This window comes from Anolis carolinensis, chromosome 3, assembly GCF_035594765.1.
Source record: "Anolis carolinensis isolate JA03-04 chromosome 3, rAnoCar3.1.pri, whole genome shotgun sequence".
Lineage (NCBI taxonomy): Eukaryota > Metazoa > Chordata > Lepidosauria > Squamata > Dactyloidae > Anolis > Anolis carolinensis.
This window is the reverse complement of record NC_085843.1, coordinates 171331178-171351351: the sequence shown is the minus strand read 5'-3', so window position 1 is coordinate 171351351 and position 20174 is coordinate 171331178. Positions and strand designations below refer to the sequence as shown.

Here is a 20174-nt window from a genome sequence, read left to right as displayed (position 1 = left end):
GCTTAGTTTTAATTCCTATGTTGCTGGGTCATTGCTTTCTGCCAAAAAAAAAAAGGTTAAACACATATATTGAGGAATATTAATTGAGTCCTCTTCACCAGGGCTTTATGAATGCAGTATGCAATTTTAGTATTAGTTCTTCAGTTATTTGCCCAGTTGTTTGAAAGTTCCAGTTACTTGAGTTTTGGTTAAGTTAAAATCTACTATATTACATTTGTTTGGTAGAGCTTATCCATTCATACAACCATTTTCTTCTAGCCTCTTAACAGCAGTTATATTCTTTTTGAAAGAATTCACAAGGTAATGTTGTCTTTGCATGGGCTCATATGATGTACTAAGAGCCTCCAGATCCTTAAATATGTTATTAAATCCTTAAATAAGACTTGTTTATGATGTACCTTCTGCTCTCTGTTGCAGAGCACTGAGAGCTAGTTTCATTTATGAAAACAGAAGACAGTATGAGTGAAGTAACATCTTAAGAACAAAATAAGTTAAGTAAAGAATAACCTGTACTCTTTAAAAAGCAATAATATGAAACAATTTGAAAATAGCAGTAGAAAGTATGCATTAAAATCTGTTAAAATAAACTTTTAAATGTATATCTATAGAACAATTATAAAAAAAACCCTGCCGGATTTTTTAGCAGAAGGATATTCCAAATGGTATCCCTGTGTTGTTGTTGTTGTTGTTAGGTGCTTATCTGCTTCACAGTCTGAAAAGAAGGCATGTCAAGCGGAGCCTCCAAAGGAGACCTTAAAGTGTGGGCAGCTCCATGTGGTATCAGAAAGTCCTTATGGTTATTGGATTCACAACTGGAGCTTTAAAAGCCAAATCCAAAACTTTGTGGTAACAAACTCAGTGGAAACAAAACGAAATCATGTGTTCTGACCATTGTGTACCAAACAGAGGTCTGGGTCACTACATCTGGTACTAAAGATCTTGAGCTGTTTATAAAGGAAATCTATATGAAGGGCATTGCAGTAATCCCATCACATGGATTTTTATATTCAAGATGGTCAGTCCAAATTATAATAGACTCATTCTACCAATGTTTTTAGTATCTATCTAAATCTAACTGATTCAATGGCTCTACTCTAGTCAAGAATAAAGAGAATTTAGGCCAAAATGGGTCTTATTCAGGATCAAGACATAAGGATACTAAGATGTTTGCTTATAAAGCTACTCTCTTTCCAACCCTGTTGTACGCCTGTGAAACATGGACCATCTACAAACGTTACCCTTGACTTCTGGAAAGATTCTATCAAGGTTGCCTCTAAAAAGTCCTGCAAATCTCTTGGGAAGACAGGTGGACAAATGTCAGCATGCTGGAAGAAACAAAGATCACCGGCATCAAAGTAATGATCCTCTGTACTCAACTTTGCGAGACTGGCTGCATTGTCTAAATGCCCAAACACCATCTCCCAAAGCAGTTGCAGTAGAGTCTCACTTATCCAACATAAATGGGCCGGCAGAACGTTGGATAAGTGAATATGTTGGATAATAAGGAGGGATTAAGGAAAGCCTATTAAACATCAAATTAGGTTATGATTTTACAAATTAAGCACCAAAACATCATGTTATACAACAAATTTGACAGAAAAATAGTTCAATACGCAGTAATGCTATGTAGTAAATACTGTATTTATGAATTTAGCACCAAAATATCACAATGTTTTGAAAACATTGACTACAAAAATGCATTGGATAATCCAGAATGTTGGATAAGTGAGTATTGAATAAGTGACACTCTACTGTACTTTACTTTCAGTTCAAGAATGGAAAACAGACAGGAAAAGAGATTTAAAAATGTATTTAAAGCTGACATAAAGCTAACCCTAAAGTTAACCTTAAAGTGGCATAAACAAAACACAGAGAACTGGGAAACCTTGAATCTTGAGTTTTCTAACCGGAGGTCTGCTGTTACCAACAGTGCTGTGGATTTTGAAGAGGTGTGAATAGAGGGAGAAAGGGAGAAACGTGCCAAGAGGAAGGAACATCAAGCAAACCCTTGCCATCTGGAAATCTCTGCCTCATTGTGAACTACTATGCTGATCCAGAATATGTCTCCACAGTCACTTATGGATCCATTAACAAGACTCTACCCTTGGAAGGGTAGTGATTACCTATGACTATCAGAGATAGGTCACAATTAATGCATCATCCAGTTTTGTTTTACCTCTTTCAACCATCCATTTCAGAGTTTATGTCAGGCATTTTTTTGCCTATTCAAGATTACACCATGGAACAGAGGCATGTCTGAGTATCAGTATATAGTTATGATACCTCTGTTAACTCCCCAATGATTCATTGCAGCAACACTGAAAACGAGAGAGAGAGATCATGTTGTTTTGCCTGCAGACCAAAGGCTATTAGGTAGAATATCAGTCTCATAGCACCATCTGCTGGAGCTGAGCAAGAATAAATGTAATCACTCAGAAGTACTGCCTCATAAATCAATTTTGACCAGATGGTCCAACAGGATACCAGGAAGGGCAGCCTAGCTTTATTCCAAGACTGGGCTGGAAGCCAAATTGGAATGGATGCAAATAATCCAATCACTCCCCTAGTAGGAAATATCATTACTAACCCAAGGGTTTGACGTAGTCTGTTATGCACTGCTGTAGAATGGCAGCACATTACCTCCAGAACTAAATTCAAGTACAGTTGTCTCATTGCAGTTTTCAGATTCTTTCTTCAGACTAATTCACATTTTAGTGCATTTTTCACTAGGGCCCCTTCCACACAGCTGTATAAAATCCACACTGAACTGGATTATATGGCAGTGTGGACTCAGATAATCCAGTTCAAAGCAGATATTGTGGATGATCTGACTTGATATTCTGGGTTATATGGCTATGTGGAAGAGCGCTTGGTTTACACCAGTGATTCTCAACTTGGGGTCCCTAGATATTTTTGGCCTGCAACTCCTAGAAATCCCAGCCAGTTTACCAGCTGTGAGGATTTCTGGGAGTTGAAGACCAAAATATCTGGGGACCCCAGGTTGAGAACCACTGGTTTACTCTTTCTAAAGCAGTGGTTCCCAGCCTTTGGGCTTCCAGGTGTTTTGGACTTCGACTTTCAAAAATTCTGGCCAGCTTGCCAGCTATTAGTAACTGTGGGAGCTGAAGTCCAAAACAGCTGGAGGTCCAAAGGTTGGGAACCATTGCTCTAAGGCAGGGGTCCCCAAACTAAGGCCCGGGGGCCGGATGCGTCCCTCCAAGGTCATTTACCTGGCCCCTGCCCTCAGTTTTATAATATAATACTTTTATATCAGTTTTAATAATATAATGTATTGTATATACATATAATGTTGATAATAATATTATCATGTTATACAATATAATACTAATAATAATGCCATATAATAATATTAATTATATGTTATATATTACATATATAATATTACAGTATAGTGGTATAGTTTAATATCGTAATATATAATGCTAATATTGTGCTATGCTAATAATATAATATATTGTATGTACATACAGCTGCTCTGAGTCCCCTTCGGGGTGAGAAGGGCAGAATATAAATGTAGTAAATAAATGTAGTAAATGAATAAATAAATACCATTTATGTGTTTTAAATGCAATTTTTTATCTTGTATTGTTGTTTTAATTGATATATTGTACTACTGTTTTATCTTTTTTATATTGTGATTTGTATTATGTTGCTTATATGTCCTTATGTTGTTTGGGCCGCTGCCCCATGTAAGCCTCCCCGAGTCCCCACGGGTAGATGGTGGCGGGGTATAAATAAAGTATTATTATTATTATTATTATTATTATTATTATTATTATTATTATTATTATTTTAGACTTAGACTCACCAAAAGTCTGAAATGACTTGAAGGCACACAACAACAACAATTCTAATTAACTTGACTATCTCATTGGCTAGAAGCAGGCTCACAATTCCCATTGAAATCCTGATAAGTTTATGTTGGTTAAAATTGTTTTCATTTTTAAATATTGTATTGTTCTTTCATTGTTGATGTTGTTATTGTTTTGTGCTACAAATAAGACATGTGCAGTGCACATAGGAATTTTTTTCAAATGATAATTCGGCCCCTCAACAGTCTGAAGGATTGTGGACCGGCTCTCTGCTTTAAAAGTTTGAGGACCCCTGCTCTAAGGAGTAGCAGCCAGTGTGAGATGTTCTCCAGAGAGTTCAGTGAAACAGAGATGTTAAACATGCTTTTCCAGTTGACACTTGTTACTTTTTAAAGTGCACTGCACATTAAAACATTTGAATGGATTTGAGTAAAACTTGGATTGAACTGTTGTTTGTCTAGGAGCTGCTCATGTGACTGGCAGCTTTATCATCACACAGCCTTTTAGGCCATCTGCTACTTTCTCTGCAAGAAACAGACTGGAATCTGAACTGTCAAGGATCAGAAGACACCGCTATGCATACTTTCTGCAGTTCTATCATATTTATACTTTTGTGTCCACTTGAATCGCCAGTCAATTCAACCATGCCTGGATACCGATGCAATATAAAAAAAAGGAAAGGAAATGAACTCTCCACCCACAAACCAAGGAGGTCAAATTTTCTTACATAGTCGCATTTGTTGGGATAAATGATTAAAGGCTTCCACAGACCAACACCTAGTTTCCTGTGCATCAGTTACTCACACTGAAGAATATTATCTCACCAATGCTCTAAACCCAGTTTTAATCCAAATATATCAGCCTGTTAAGAGAAACTCACAGAGATATATTAAGAACAAGTTGTAGTTCATAAGCAGATCAGTGATTCTATATCCATTTTAGGAATGTGCAGGACAGCTGGGCATCTGCTTACAGAGAAACATGGTGTAATAGTATCATTTTCTGAAGTGGTTGCTGTTGGCTGTACTAATCCTCTCAGCTATGCCCATGCACGTAAAGCAATATTTTAAAGTACAGCATAAGCCTTTAGTAATATACCCTTGAATAAAAGAGGAGAGCCACTACTGTGATTAGGATTTCAAAAGACCTCCCAGACAGAATGTAAACAATGAAAAGAGTTCACATTCTCATGGTTCTGAAGGTGGGCAACTCGAAGGCTGTGTCTACCGGAGGCAACTTAAATCAGCTCAGTGGGCACGTTTTCTTTCAGGAAACATGTAGAGATGTCAGGCCAGATGTTGAGAAGGTGCTAGTTACTTTGACAGGTCAATACATATTAGACAGAAGAAACCACTATATGGAAATCTAAAAGATACTGAAACTTGGTACTTGGTATTATGGTTTCCTAGTCTTCATTTTGTGTTTCCTGTAAGGTCATACTCTCCTATACTTTCCGCTTCAACTGTATCCATTCGTCAAGAAAAATCCCTCTTGTCTAGCTGCTTTCAAAATATTCTAGCTTTCTCTCCTGCAACCACTTTTTACCTTTGTCCTCAGCTCATTTCAGTTGTTGCAAGCGATACAAAGTGCAGAAGTAGCTTGTACTCAACACAGCAAGGGACAGAGTGTTGCCCTTGCAACAAGCTCAGGCAAAAGCTATTACTGGGTTGCTGTGAGGCATCCTCTGAGGATGCCTGGCATAGATGTAGGTGAAACGTCAGGAGAGAATACTTCTGGAACATGGCCATACAGCCCGGAAAACTCATAGCAACCCAGTGATTCAGGCCACGAAAGCCTTCGACAACATCAAAGTTATTACTGCTGTCTCTTTGAGTTAATGCGTTCTTCCAAAATAATAACTTAGATTTTGACTGCATTGTGATACTGCTTGGCTACAGTTTTCATCTGTGAAATGTCAGATATGACCTCTTTAATCCATTTGTTAATGCTAATCACCTCCATATAATGCCTGCTGAGATCTGAGACATGGAAAGATGACCCGGAACATCCATTAAATTTCTCACCTATCACACGCTCACTTTCTGTTCGTTTTCTCGATAGACAACTGTGTTCCTGAAATTATCCTAACTTCTGCCCTCTTGAAAAATCTACAAGCCTTCCAGTTTGGGAAAAGAACCTTTCTGTTTTGTGCCCATTAGTATTGTACCAGACTACCCATACATCACATTAAATGCAAATACAGTAGAGTCTTACTTATCCAACATAAACGGGCCGGCAGAATGTTGGATAAGCTAATATGTTGGATAATAAGGAGGCATTAAGGATAAGCCTATTAAACATCAAATTAGGTTATGATTTTACAAATTAAGCACCAAAACATCATGTTATACCACAAATTTGACAGAAAAAGTAGTTCAATACGTAGTAATGCTATGCAATAATTACTGTATTTATGAATTTAGCACCAAAATATCACGATGTATTGAAAACATTGACTACAAAAATGTGTTGGATAATCCAGAATGTTGGATAAGTGAATGTTGGATAAGTGAGACTCTACTGTACTTATATGGAACACAAATAAAATATGCTAATCCAATCAATATACTCTAAAATGTGGAGAACAATTAAACCTTAACATTTTGTATTGCCTGAGGATCAAAGTGATAGCATTTTCTTTCCATAACACTACAATACAGTAGAGTCTCACTTATCCAAGCCTCGCTTATCCAAGGTTATCCAAGCCATTTTTGTAATAAATGTTTTCAATATATCGTGATATTTTGGTGCTAAATTCATAAATACAGTAATTACAACATAACATTACTGCGTATTGAACTACTTTTTCGGTCAAATTTGTTGTATAACATGATGTTTTGGTGCTTAATTTGTAAAATCATAACCTAATTTGATGTTTAATAGGCTTTTCCTTAATCCCTCCTTATTATCCAAGATATTCACTTATCCAAGCTTCTGCCGGCCTGTTTAGCTTGGATAAGTGAGACTCTACTGTAATTCCATGGTAGACATGGTCCTCAGGAGATTAACGGTTTTCCACCCTGGGATCAATAAACATCTTTAAAAAGGGAGCAAAATAAAGTTTTAGCTCTTCCCCTTTTTTGCCATTATAACTATACTAGCCTAGACAGTATGCTGTTCATAGGAGCTGAGGAAAAAGACTTGCACAAACCTTGATAAGTAGGGATTAAAACTATTTCATTAATTATTCTTGTATTATCAAAAGAAAAAGTGTCTATCTTAATATTGGTGCATAAGCCTGGGTAGCAGATGGTAACAAAAGCAGTAGAGCTATAATGATGGTCAAGCCTTCATACTTAAGATATGAAAACAATTTGTAGAAAAGCTTTTGATCTAAATAAAACCATAAAAAGATCCTTATGTGACATCAGTTTCGTACTACAGCAGTTCAACAATTGGTAGATTTTTTTATTTATGATGAAGAGTGCTATTCAGTATTAAATAAAAACCCTGATATAAAGAGAATTATCTTCAATTTATATAGGTATTAAATTATTAAAGAACTCATGTGCTGCCTAGATGGAAATTATCAATGATTCCTCCCTTTCCTCCTAACCTAAAATTCTGGTGTTTGTTAAACAATTTCTAATGGAAGTTTTCCAAATCAGAAGAGCTTTCATGCTCTTCATCATAGTTTTTTTGTGTCTCAGGGGTGACTTGAGAAACTGCAAGTCTCTTCTGGTGTGAGAGAATTGGGCGCCTGCAAGGACATTGCCCAGGAGATGCCCGGATGTTTTGATGTTTTTACCATTCTTGTGGGAGGCTTCTCTCATGTCCCCACATGGAGCTGAATCTGATAAAGGGAGTTCATCCGCGCTCTCCCCAGGTTGGATTCGAACCGGCAACCTTCAGGTCAGCAACCCAACCTTCAAATCATCAGTCATGCCAGCACAAGGGTTTAATCCACTGTGCTACCAGGGGCTCCTTCATCATAGTTGATAACTCAGTATGCTCAAAGGAGGAGTAGGCAAACTACAGAAAAATTATTTTCCTCATTAGCAATGCAGTTCTTGAATTCTAGGTATTGTTAGGCACCCCTATCACCCAAAACTACGAAGTATAAAATATTAATTCAAAATGGGATATTTAAAATTTGGGGAAAAAAACTAATTTAGAATCAGCACTCAAACTTTAAGAGTGAGAAGAAAAATTTCCATCTGGCCTCAAACATATACAGGTCTAGTCCCCCTTATCTGGATATCTGAAATCCAAGAAACTTCAAAAACTGGACCTCTTTGTCACAAGCCACCCACTTCTACTTTTTTGGAAAGGGGGCTAGTCAATGGTGGTGCATCATGGGTGAAACCCTGAAAATAGATTATGATGACAACCATAAAGTGAATCAGCATCCAGCCCAGAGAAAATGAAAAGGACTCACACGGGACAGGATGTTTTTAATATGCTAGACTAATATGTCCAGTATCCAGACCAATTGCCTCCTGAGACCTAGAAACCTTTTTAGAAAGACCAATGAATGTCAATTGGTGAACTTTGGGAAGGTGCCATAATCCTGGAAACCCTTTTATAGGTAAAAGTAAAGGTTTATCGTGACGTTAAGTCCAGTCGTGTCCAACTCTGGGGGGTTGGTGCCCATCTCCATTTCTAAGCTGAAGAGCCGGCATTGTCTGTAGACACCTCCAAGGTCATGTGGCCGGCATGACTGCATGGAGCGCTGTTACCTTCCTGCCAGAGCGGTACCTATTGATCTACTCACATTGGCATGTTTTTGAACTGCTAGGTTGGCAGAAGCTGGAGCTAACAGCAGGCGCTCACTCCGCTCTCTGGATTTGAACCTGGGACCTTTCGGTCTGCAAGTTCAGCAGCTCAGCGCTTTAACACACTGCGCCATAGGGGGCTCCTTAAGTGTTTTATATTTAGCCCTAAATGTCTCACCAGCAGTTTTAGCTCCAGAAGATTCCCATATGAGTTAAGTCCACCATGTCAAAACAATCTCAAAACAATTGACTTCTTTTAATACTGAACATATAAATCATATGTTCCTCAATTTTCAGAAATACAGGTGTAAATTCTACATACCTTTTGCCTTCGTAATATTTAGAATATTTCTGTTTTTTCAGTTTTAAAATGTAACTGCATTAAAGTATCCAATCTCATATTTGTGACCTCATTATTTATTTATTTATTTATTTGCAGTATTTGTATTCCGCCCTTCTCACCCCGAAGGGGACTCAGGGCGGATCACATTACACATATAAGGCAAACATTCAATGCCTTAACATAGAACAAAGACAGAAGACAAACGTAGGCTCCGAGCTGGCCTCGAACTCATGACCTCTTGGTCAGAGTGATTTGTTGCAGCTGGCTGCAGCTGGCTGCTCAACAGCCTGTGCCACAGCCCGGGCACATCAGATAGGCTAAATTTGGCAGTGTACGACAGTCCTACTTCACTTGTACCATGCAGCCTGCTGACTCCCATGCATGAAATCAAACTACTTCCAGTGGGGCTCAGTGGTAAAAGTGAAGAGGGAGTGTTGTATATCGCTGCAGCAGCAACATAGGAGGCTTCCTGTGTTGGATTGGCAACAATGGGGGGGGGGCGGAAGCTGGGTGGTGGATGCTTTCCCCTAAGAGATGGGGTAAGAGGGAAGCTGGGCAATGCGGGGCATAGGGAAATGGGTCCCTCCCAGCCAGACCCTGATGGATTTGCCACACTCTATAGCGAATTTGATGGCTAATGTGATGAGGTCCCTAGTCATATTTTGCAGAGAGTCACAGGGAAACATCACTCAAAAGATGTGGCGCAGGCTGGAGAGCAGCTGCAATGAATCACTGCAATGAATCACTCTGACCAGGAGATCATGAGTTCAAGGCCCGCTCGGAGCCTATGTTTGTCTGTCTTTGTTCTATGTTAAAAGGCATTGAATGTTTGCCTATATGTGTAATGTGATCCGCCCTGAGTCCCCTTCAGGGTGAGAAGGGCGGAATATAAATGCTGTAAATAAATAAATAAATAAATAAATAAATATTTCAAGAGCAGTGATTTAAGAATCTCTTTTCAAAGAAATTTTTTAAAAAGGAAAATACTGGTCAATGCTCAGAAGCAGCACAGCTCTGATTACCTTGGGATGCTTGGGGTGAAGGAAGAGGATTAGCTACCACCATTATGTCTTGTCTGTAAGCTTCTCAAAGGACATCTACCTGATCATAACTGATCGGAATGGACTTAGTAAGGAAAGGTCCCTATGTTCCACATTTCATGAATTCAGGACAAATGGATTTTCTCTTCTCTAGAATGCTCTCAATTAGCCAAACCTATTCACCAGACTAGTCTGAATGCATGATCATAAAACAAGTTTATTATTTACATACCCGCTAAGAAGTCCACCTTTTGAAGTCTTTTGTGTGAGACTTAATTTATGCCTTTCGGCCATCTCCCTGAGAGTGTCTGCTGAGTATAGGCCAATGGGGTTGTTATATTGCCTTGCTGGGCTCAGCTGGTCTTTAGAGCTACTGCCATCTGTAATGACTGAGCTTGCTTTTGACCCTAGGTCACTTTTTGCTGGTGAGAGATCAGGTGTCACAGACTGCGAGGACATGGATGATCTAATGGTAGTAGTCTGTAAGAAGGAAGAACTATGTGATAGGGTGGCCTCTTGTTTGCTGAGGTAGCCTGTATATACTCCATTGCTTGCTAAAATATTACTCATAGGCCCAGCCGATGTGCTAGTTAGAGGGCTGAAGTTTGCACGGTTCCCATTGACTTCCAGAACAGTATCCTGTAGAAGCAAACATGCAAAACCAAAGAAAGAAAAAAAGGGGGGAGGGGAAGAGAGAAAGAAAGACAATCATAGAACACATGCAAAATAAAAAGCTCTCCAGCTCTGGCATTCTGCACATATTGGTAAGGTTGCCAACCTTTCAATTTAAATATATACAGTAGAGTCTCACTTATGCAACATAAACGGGCCGGGAGAATGTTGGATAAGCGAATATATTGGATAATAAAGAGGGATTAAGGAAAAACCTATTAAACATCAAATTAGGTTATGATTTTACAAATTAAGCACCAAAACATCATGTTATATAACAAATTTGACAGAAAAAGTAGTTCAATACGCAGTAATGCTATGTAGTAATTACTGTATTTATGAATTTAGCACCAAAATATCACGATGTTTTGAAAACATTGACTACAAATATGTATTGGATAATCCAAAACGTTGGATAAGTGAGATTCTACTGTATTAGTTGTCTGATATGTCAGGGGACTGAATTTGATACTGTGTGTTAGGAGTGAAACCAGATCAGATTCTGACAAAATCCAGAAATTTCAGACACTAGTAGCCTTCATTGGAAATCTGGCTTTCAGGTACATAGTAATCACTTGACCAAAACACGTCATTTTATTGATCAAATTAGTGAAATGCTATCAGTTGGCAACCCAGCACACCAGACATTTGCAACAAAACAGCTAAGCATTTGCATTAGACAAGCAAAAGTATTAACTTCATCACTTCCCAAATCAGCCCATTTGGGGAATGCAGATGTGCATCAATAAAACATCTCATCCTAGCAGCTGCCTATATCGGTTACTGCACACATCATTTTATAATCAGATTCAAAGGTGCATTTGCTCTAGTGGGGAAGGCAACAGATTCTAAAAAGAAAGGAACGTTTGAATGGCAGCTAAATAGATCTTCTACAGATGCATCCATATAAGGTGTTAGTACCTAGAAAGGCAGAGACTAAGACTACTGCAATCCTGCCACTTATTATTACTCCCAAAATGAAGTGTCATGGTCAACAGAGGCCAATATTCATGCTAATCAAGGCCGTGCAATATGGTTAGCAAAATACGTTGCAGAGGGGAATCTATTAATAGACTCTCTTTGCATACAACTTGCATTTGGATAAGTGGAATAAGGCCATGTACGACACAGCAACCTCCACTCAAAGCCGGTAGTTCTACACTTGTCACTGCTGGCATTTATTTCCCTGAAGAGGTACAAAGCTGCTCTCAGACATCTTTTCCATAATTTATTTCATGCTAATCTGGTCAAATTGAAGAAGAAAGTAGAAAGGTTTTTGCAAGACCCAACATGAACTATCATTCTCTTGGTGCATAACATGGAGGGAGAAAGCAGAGAGCTCCTCGAATCCATACTAATTTGCCAGCAGATATTATTGATTTGGAATTTTTCAATGGAAGTACACAAAATTTTAGAAAATACAGTATCCTCAGAAAAAAGAAACATGAGTTCATTCCCCCTCCCCACAAAATTCAAGTGCAAAGAAATAATGTTCTGTGTACAGTGTTGTGTGTCTAAACTCACATAATGCCTGGAATCAACTGCAAAATGAGCATTTATTTAGATTTTTATTAAGAAAAAAGAAAGCCAATGTGGCAACAGTGAGAAGTTATGGCTTTGTAGCTAGAGGTGATCTTAAGCTGCTTGCTAGAAATGAAAGGGCAAGGAGTTCAAACAGAAGCGCTTTTAGATTATTGCACCGTCTGAAAAATATTTGAATACCAATCCAAAGTGCTTTCAGCTAACTAAAAATAAGAGTCTCCTGATTTTTTTAAAAAAAATTCTACCTGATGATGAGCTGAACTCTGATTTGGGCTGAGTGCTGTAAAATGATATTGTGCAATGGTAAATGCTTCAATTTGTGGTCAGGGAGCCTCAAACACATGCTGAAAGCCTTATGTGATAATGTCCTAAGAGATAAGTGCAAAAGGCCTCAATGCTACCAGGCTTTATGGGAAGGAAAACCTTCAGTTTTGGGCAGCAGCCAGTAAAAGCCTTTAGGGGCTGTGCTATCTCCTAAGCAGTCAGGACAACTCTGGATTTTTTTCAGTTTATTTTTAAATCAGATGTTCCTCTGTGTTCCTAAAGGCCTTAATAAATAATGTTACATGAAGACATCTGTGTGTACCAATCTTCCCCATATATAAAAGTAGCCCCTTGATGGGCGGCAGATACACCTGCTAACTGAGCTGTATGTATTTGAAGAAGTGGGCTGCTTGGAGAATCTGGTGGGTCAGGAGCACATCAAAGACTGAATCTGTTTGACATGCTCAGGCTCATGGAGATACTGCAGGTTTCTGCCCTGTCTGTAGCAGAATCTGAATCTTGCTGGCTTTTCCTACTGTAGCATTACCTACTAAAATGTTTGCAGCATCATGCTACAAAGCTAAAAATAGGCTAATTGGTTGGAAATGGAGTGGTCTTAACAAAATAGAGATGTGGGCTGAGCCTCCTTTATATGAATTTCCAAAAGCTGAAATACTCCAAAATTCAAAATGGTCCACATGGGTGGCTGCGATGGGGACACCTCTACTTTCTGGTGGCTGGATGTACACAAACTTTGCTTCATGCACAACATAATTCAAAATTTTGTATAAAAGGGTAAGTATTACAGTTATTGCATCTCAGCACTCAGAGGCTGATTGCCATGGAGAAGTAGGTGGAGCGAACTGCCGTTTTGTTGAATAAGTGCAGAATTTTAAAAAAAGGGATTCAGTCTGTGCTCTGATGAGGCACAGGGAAGATTGATCCTAGGTTGAGGGGATCAAGGAGACTCAATTGTTCATTTTGAGTCAGTTTAAAATAAGTTTGGTGACTTATTTAATGTAGTCTGTGTCCTGGTAAGGAACAGAGAATCTGTGATCGTATATTACAGGGGTGACTGCGGTTTAAAAGTAGCAAAGGAAGAAGTTCTAACTACTTTAAGTAAAAGAAGTGACATTTTAGTGAGTTTGACTCACCTCATTCTAGTATTGTAACTGTTAATAAAAGTGCATCTGAGAAACAACACTGTAACCACTAAGCTCTGTGCCTGAATAAACTTGTTATTGTTTCTCCAACATCTAAGCCTCTGTTGCATATATTATAAACCAAGTTGCATTACCATCTAAAGTGAATAAGAAGAAGAAGGAAAAAAAAGTAAAAGGTTTCCTCTCTGAGTCTTTAGTGGTTGCATCTTCACAAATTGGTGGCAGCAGTGGGATGGGGAGATTCCCCCTGCCTGAATGAACCTTAGTCGTTCATAGTCCTTCACAAGGATGTAAAAATATCAATTGATTTTGTGTTTAGTTTTGGCTCACACTTTCAAGATATCTCATTATGTACCTATAGTATAAGCAGAAACGGGTATTCCAAAATCCAGAAAAATCCAAAATCCAAATCACATCTGGGTCCAAGAATTTCAGATAAGAGAAACTCAACCTGAATTTATTAGTAATCTCTTTAGTTACTCATTATGGCTAGTATCTATTTCCAGAACCACTTGGCCATGGAAACCCACTGGATGGGCATGCCACTTACTCTTTGCCCTGGAAAACCCTGTGATAAGTTCATCTTAGGGTCACCATAAATTAGAAAGGACATGCCAGTGGGCAAGAGCCTTCCCAGTCCTTCCCTGATACAGATTATTTACATCACAGGCTGTAACTTCAACATCTCACAAACAGTGTTGGGGGAGGACAGAGGCCACATACAGATATACCTCTGCTGTCACATTTATGTGCTCCTATGTAAGTGTCTTGCAAACACATACCCTACCATAACATTTATTATACTGTAGTTATTATTCCTTATGTGTTTGCGTCTTCAAGTTGCCTGTCAACTTGTGATGACCCCATGAATTTCCTAGGATTTTTTTTTAGCCAGGAGGTAGGTGGTTTTTTCAGTTCTTTCCTCTTAAATGTAGCCTACCTCACCTGGCATTCATCATCAGTCTCTTATTTAAGTATTCACCAAGGTTGGCTCTTTATAGATTTCAACATCAGATGAGATCGGGTGCTTTTGTGGTAATTAGGCTCTTTTATTTCTTACATTATAATTCTTCCAGTGTAGTTTCAGAGGAATTCTTACATTAGAATTGTCAGCATACTCACTTTTTGGAAGAGTGCACTCCTGTCTTCTATTGTTAGTAATGGTATTAATGGGAAGGGGACATGCAGTCCTGTGGCAGTCCGTGAGTTGTGCACCCCTGTGACCCTGTGATAATTTCAACTGGAGAGGCCAGAGATTCAATATGGAACCTTCTGCATAAAAGCATGAGTGCTACCACCAGGCTTCCTTATATCTTTCTCTTCCCTCAGCTTGTTCCAGTGTATGTAAAGGATTACAAAAAAGAGACACATTTTTCCTATGAAATCAATGTAACTTTTCAACTGGCCAGAAGAGGAGGCTGTTATCCTGTGCATTGGACTTCATCTCTGGAGACACATTATTGTCACCTTGCTAGAACAGTTTTATTTTATGGCTGAAATGGAACTGGTCTTTTGTACCATGGCTCTAACAATACTTTGATACACGAAGAATACAGAAAATTGCTGCGATTTAGTTTTCCTCTGTGATGTCATGCAGAACAAATTTGGCAAAAAAGAGCAAGACACATACTTTCAGCCTCCTGACATTTCCTATGAGATTTATAAAAGAAGGGCCAATGTGAACTGCTCCATTTCGGACAAAGGTGGGGAAAATATGAGAAAATGTCTGAGGTTAGAAATGATTGCACCTTACTCGTGAGGTGTATTTTAGCCTTTTCTAATCTGATACTACCCCATGATGAGATAGACCCATCATCTATATCCAATTTTACTGTGGAAAGCTATTCTATTTACATATGATGACAGAGATAATACAAAAACACTCACAAATCAGTTTTTCCATAAATTGTGGGCTTCTTTGCTCTAGAAAATCCCCACTTGTGTGAACTGATTTGCTCTCCATTGTGTGTTTCTTGTACTGATGCTATACTGCTTTCACAGAGCACAAGTGCTTAAATGAGCATTATCAGTCAAGTATAACTCTCCACAACGTAGCATTCATTGAGATTAAGATCCCAGTTGATTCTACTCTAAAGAATGGCCATGTTAGTCTTTTTCAGCAAGCACAAGCAACAGGGGATTATCTCTGTAAGGTGAACACATTTATTGGCACCAGCTTTTATTAGCTAATGCCTACTTCATAGCAAGAAGCAAGAGTGAAGATAGATACTGTACAGGAGATCACAGTATGGTGGAGGTAGGTGACAAAGGAGGTTCTTTTGCAAGGTGAGATTTAAAAATGAGCAGGCACATATTAAAAGTGAAGAGTCTTAATTCCAAATTAATTGTTACTGAAGAATTACCACTACCAGTTTTCGATCAGTAATAGAGTAGAAGTAAAACTCGATGGTATGGAAAGAATCATAGAATCATAGAGTTGGAAGAGATGCATTGGGCCATTTAGTCCAACCGCTTGCGATGCAGGAAAAGCACAATCAAAGTACCCCTGACAGATAGTCATCTAGTCTCTGTTTAAAAGCCTCCAAGGAAGGAGCTTCCACCACACTCTGGGGCAGAGTGTTCCACTGCTGAATAGCTTACAGTCAGGAAGTTTTTCCTAAAGTTCAAGGTGGAATCTCCTTTCTTGTAATTTGAACCCATTGCTTCAAGTCCTAGTCTCCAGGGCAGCAGAAAACAAGCTTGCTTCCTCCTCCTTATGACATCCTTTAACATATTTATACATGGCTATCATGGCTCCTCTCAACCTTCTACAAGCTAAACATCTCCAGCTCTTTAAGATGCTCCTCATAGGGCATGGTCTCCAGACCTTTGATCATTATAGCTGCCCTTCTCTGAACACCTTCCAGCTTGTTAATATCTCTATTAAACTGTGGTGCCCAGAACTGGCCACAGTATTTCATGTGAGGTCTAACCAAAGCAGAATAGAGAGGCACCATGATTTCCCTTGATCTAGACACTACACTCCTTTTGATACAGCTCAAAATCTCATTGGTTTTTTAAGCTGCTGCACCACACTGTTGGCTCATGTTCAACCTGTTGTCCATGAAAACTCCTCTTCACATGGAGTGTTGTCGAGCCAGGCATCACCCAATCTACACCCAATCTTTGCATTTCATTTTTTCTGCCTAATTATAGTATCTTACATTTGTTTTTGTTGAAATTCATTTTGTTATTTTTAGTCCAGCTCTCTAATCCGTTAAGGTAATTTTGAATTCTGATCCTCTTCTCTGTAGTATTATATATCTCTCCTAATTTGGTGTCATCTGCAAACTTGATAAGCACACCCTCTAAACTTTCATCTAAGTCATTAATAAAGTTGTTGAACAGCACTGGGCCCATGATTGAACCCTGTGGTCACTTCTTTCCAGGATGAAGAGGAACCATTGGTGAGTACTCTTTGGGTTCAGTTACTTAATCAATTACAGATCCACTTAATAGTAGTATTGTGTAGCCCACATTTAACTAGTTTGTTTGCAAGAAGGTCCAGGGGGACTCTGTCGAATGCTTTACTGAAATCAAGATATGCTACATCCTCAGCATTCCCTACATCTTCCAAGCTTGTAACTCTATAAAAAAAGAGATAAGATCAGTCTGGCATGACTTGTTTTTGAGAAAACCATATTGACATTTAGCATTCTTTTCTAAGTGATTGCAGACTGCCTCCTTAATGTTTTTTCCCCATAATGTCAGGCTGCTCCAGATCTGCTCCAGAATCTTTCCTGGTATTGACATCAGGCTAACAAGATGGTAATTGTTTGGTTCCTCTATTTTCCTCTTCTTGAAGATAAAGACAACATTTGCCCTTCTCCAGTCTGCTGGGAATTCTCCTGTTCTCCAAGAATTCTCAAAGATGATTGCCAGCTGTTCTGAAATGTCTTCTGCTAGTTCCTTCAATAATCTTGGATGTAGTTCATCTGGCCCTGGAGACTTTAATTCATTTAGAGTAGGCAGGCATTCCTGGATGACTTCTTTACTTATTTTGAGTTACATTTCCCTTATTACCTTGTCCGCTCCGTACTGCTAAGGTTGAACATCAATCTCCTTTTGGGAGAAGACAAAGGCAAAGAAGGGGTTGAGCAGCTCTGCTCTTTCCTTATCTCCCTTAGCATTTCATCACCTTCTCCGTGCACAGGCCCTACAGTTTCCTTTTTCTTTCTTTTTCTACTGACATAACCAAAGAACCCCTTTATTTGTTTTAATCTCTCTGGCAAGCCTGAGCTCATTTTGTGCCTTAGCCTTACAAACCTTTTCCCTACATATGTGGGTTATTTGTTTGAATTCCTCTTTGGTGATTTTCCCCTTTTCCCATTTCTTGTGCATGTCTCTTTTAAATCTTAGCTCAGTTAAAAGCTATTTGGACATCCATTCTGATTTCTTTACAATTCTATTTTTCTTCTTCTTGCTGGCACTGTTTGCAATTGTACCTTCAGCATCTTGCTCTTAAGAAACTCCCATCCATCATTAACTCCCTTCTCTTTTAGTATTCCTGTCCATGGAATCACATTCATTTTTCCTTAAATTTCCTGAAGTCAGTTCTCCTAAAGTCTAGAGTGCATGTTTGACATTTCTTAGTTTCACCCTGCATTTGTATCACAAACTCCAGGGGCACATGGTAAATCCCACCTAAGCATCCCACCACTTCCACTCTATTGACCAGATCCTCAGTGTTGGCTAGGATCAGATCCAGAATAGATGATCCCCTTGTTGCCTCTTTTACCTTCTGGAAAATAAAACTGCCTGCTAGGCAAGTGAGGAATTTTCTGGACTTTGTACTCTTGGCAAAATATGTTTTCCAACAAATACCAGAAATTCAATCCCCCCATTACTACTATATATCTTCTTTCTAAATGTTTGGTCAAGGAAGGCTTCATCCAGTTCTTTAATCTGGCTTGGAGGTCTGTAGTAGATCCCTGCAACATCTTTTTTCCGTTCTCTTTCCCTTAATTTTTACCCATATGCTCTCAATCTGGTTTCCAGGACTGAAATCTTGCATCTCTTCACATGTGTAAATATTTTTTTTACATATAATGCTACTCCGCCCCCTCTCCTTTTTAGTCTATTCCTCTGAAACAAGTTATACCCCTCCATTGCTATATTCCAATTGTAGGACTCATCCCACCAGGTTTCAGTTATTCCCATTACATTGTAACTGTCTTGTTGTGCTTGCAGTTCATCTTGTTTATTTCCCATTTTTTGTGTCAGGAATGACTTCAGAAACTACAAGTCACTTCTGGTGTGAGAAAATTGGCCATCTGCAAGGACGTTGCCTAGGGGATGCCCGGGTGTTTTACCATCCTGTGGAAGGCTTCTCTTGTGTCTCTGCATGGGAAGCTGGATCTGACAGATGGGAGCTCATCCTGCCCCCTGGATTCGAACTGCCGACTTTTTGGTCAGCAGTCCTGCCGACACACAGGTTTAACTCATTGTGCCACTGGGGGCTCATGCTTTGGGCATTAGTGTAAAGATATCTAAGCTGTGGGACATTCCCTTTAGCTGTTTATTTGAGATTATTGTCTCCTCACTGCTTGGTTCTTGTGTTTTTCCAACCCTCTCTTTAGCCTTTTGGCTGATCACATGATAAACTACTGTTCCCAAGGATATTGTCACCCCCATACAACCTAGTTTAAAGCCTGATCAGGATTGCCAGTGTCTGAGCAAAACCATTCCTTCCTACTTCTGTGAGGCATAGCCCATCCCATGCCAGCAGCCTATCTTCCTGGAAAAGCAGACCATGGTCCAGGAATCCAAATTGTTTTTCCTGACACCATCTGCAGAGCCAGTTATTCACCTCTACTATTTTTCTCACTCTTCCTGGGCCACATCGTACAACAGGGAGGAGAAATGAAAAGACCACCTGTATATTAAGAGCTTTTAGCTTTCTTCCGAGAACTTCAAATGATCTTTTGAAGACTATGCCTTGCTGTATCGTTGGTTCCTACATGAACCAACATGAAAGAGGGAGGGTCAGTGGGCTTGATGAGTCTTGTCAGCTACAGAGTTACATGGTGGATTTTTGCCCCAGGAAGAGTGAAGAAGGGATGGGAAATATTCCTTTCCTTACTAACGACTATACTCAATGCATGTGGGGGAGAACTGCATGTAAATGTAAGTCAAAGGGCTGTTAAGTGAACAGTTCAGAAACCTCTGTTGAGAATTCTTTTCTAAGTACCATGACCACAATACTGTATTTAAGAGTCATGTCCTCACTTCTGCACTCTTAGTGCCTACCTCACTCAGATAAGAGGACAATTCCATTTCTGGATTGTATCACTTCAGTCTCCATTTAGACAAATTACACAGTTGAGTGCTTCCCTTTTAGGGAAGGGGAAAATATTTGCATGAAGGAAGTAACATAGTATTAGGTTCAGCTAGATTAATCTATATGTTTTTGATATGCAATATTCTAAATTCAAATAGAGAAGCCAGACTTTATTCACTCAATGCTACTGCTTTAGTTAAGGAGCTGCGGTGGAACAATGGGTTAAACCCTTGTGCCAGCTGAACTGCTGACCTGAAGGTTGGGTTGCTGACCTGAAGTTTGCTGGTTTGAATCTGTGAGATGGGGTGACCTCCTGTCTGTC

General features: G+C 39.1%; 1 protein-coding gene across 17 annotated transcripts in view; it reads right to left on the bottom strand.

Moving 5' to 3' along the window:
• Window positions 1-20174, bottom strand: part of ldb3 (LIM domain binding 3) — a 264313-nt gene that overhangs the window by 82665 nt on the left and 161474 nt on the right. For 10 of the 17 annotated variants that reach the window (XM_062977395.1, XM_062977393.1, XM_062977392.1 and 7 more), the window contains exon 5: window positions 10164-10570. The exons of the other annotated variants lie outside the window; for them this stretch is intronic. In XM_062977395.1, the coding sequence (XP_062833465.1) occupies window positions 10164-10570 (407 nt within the window). The remainder of the gene's footprint in view (window positions 1-10163; window positions 10571-20174) is intronic. 17 annotated transcript variants of the gene reach the window in all.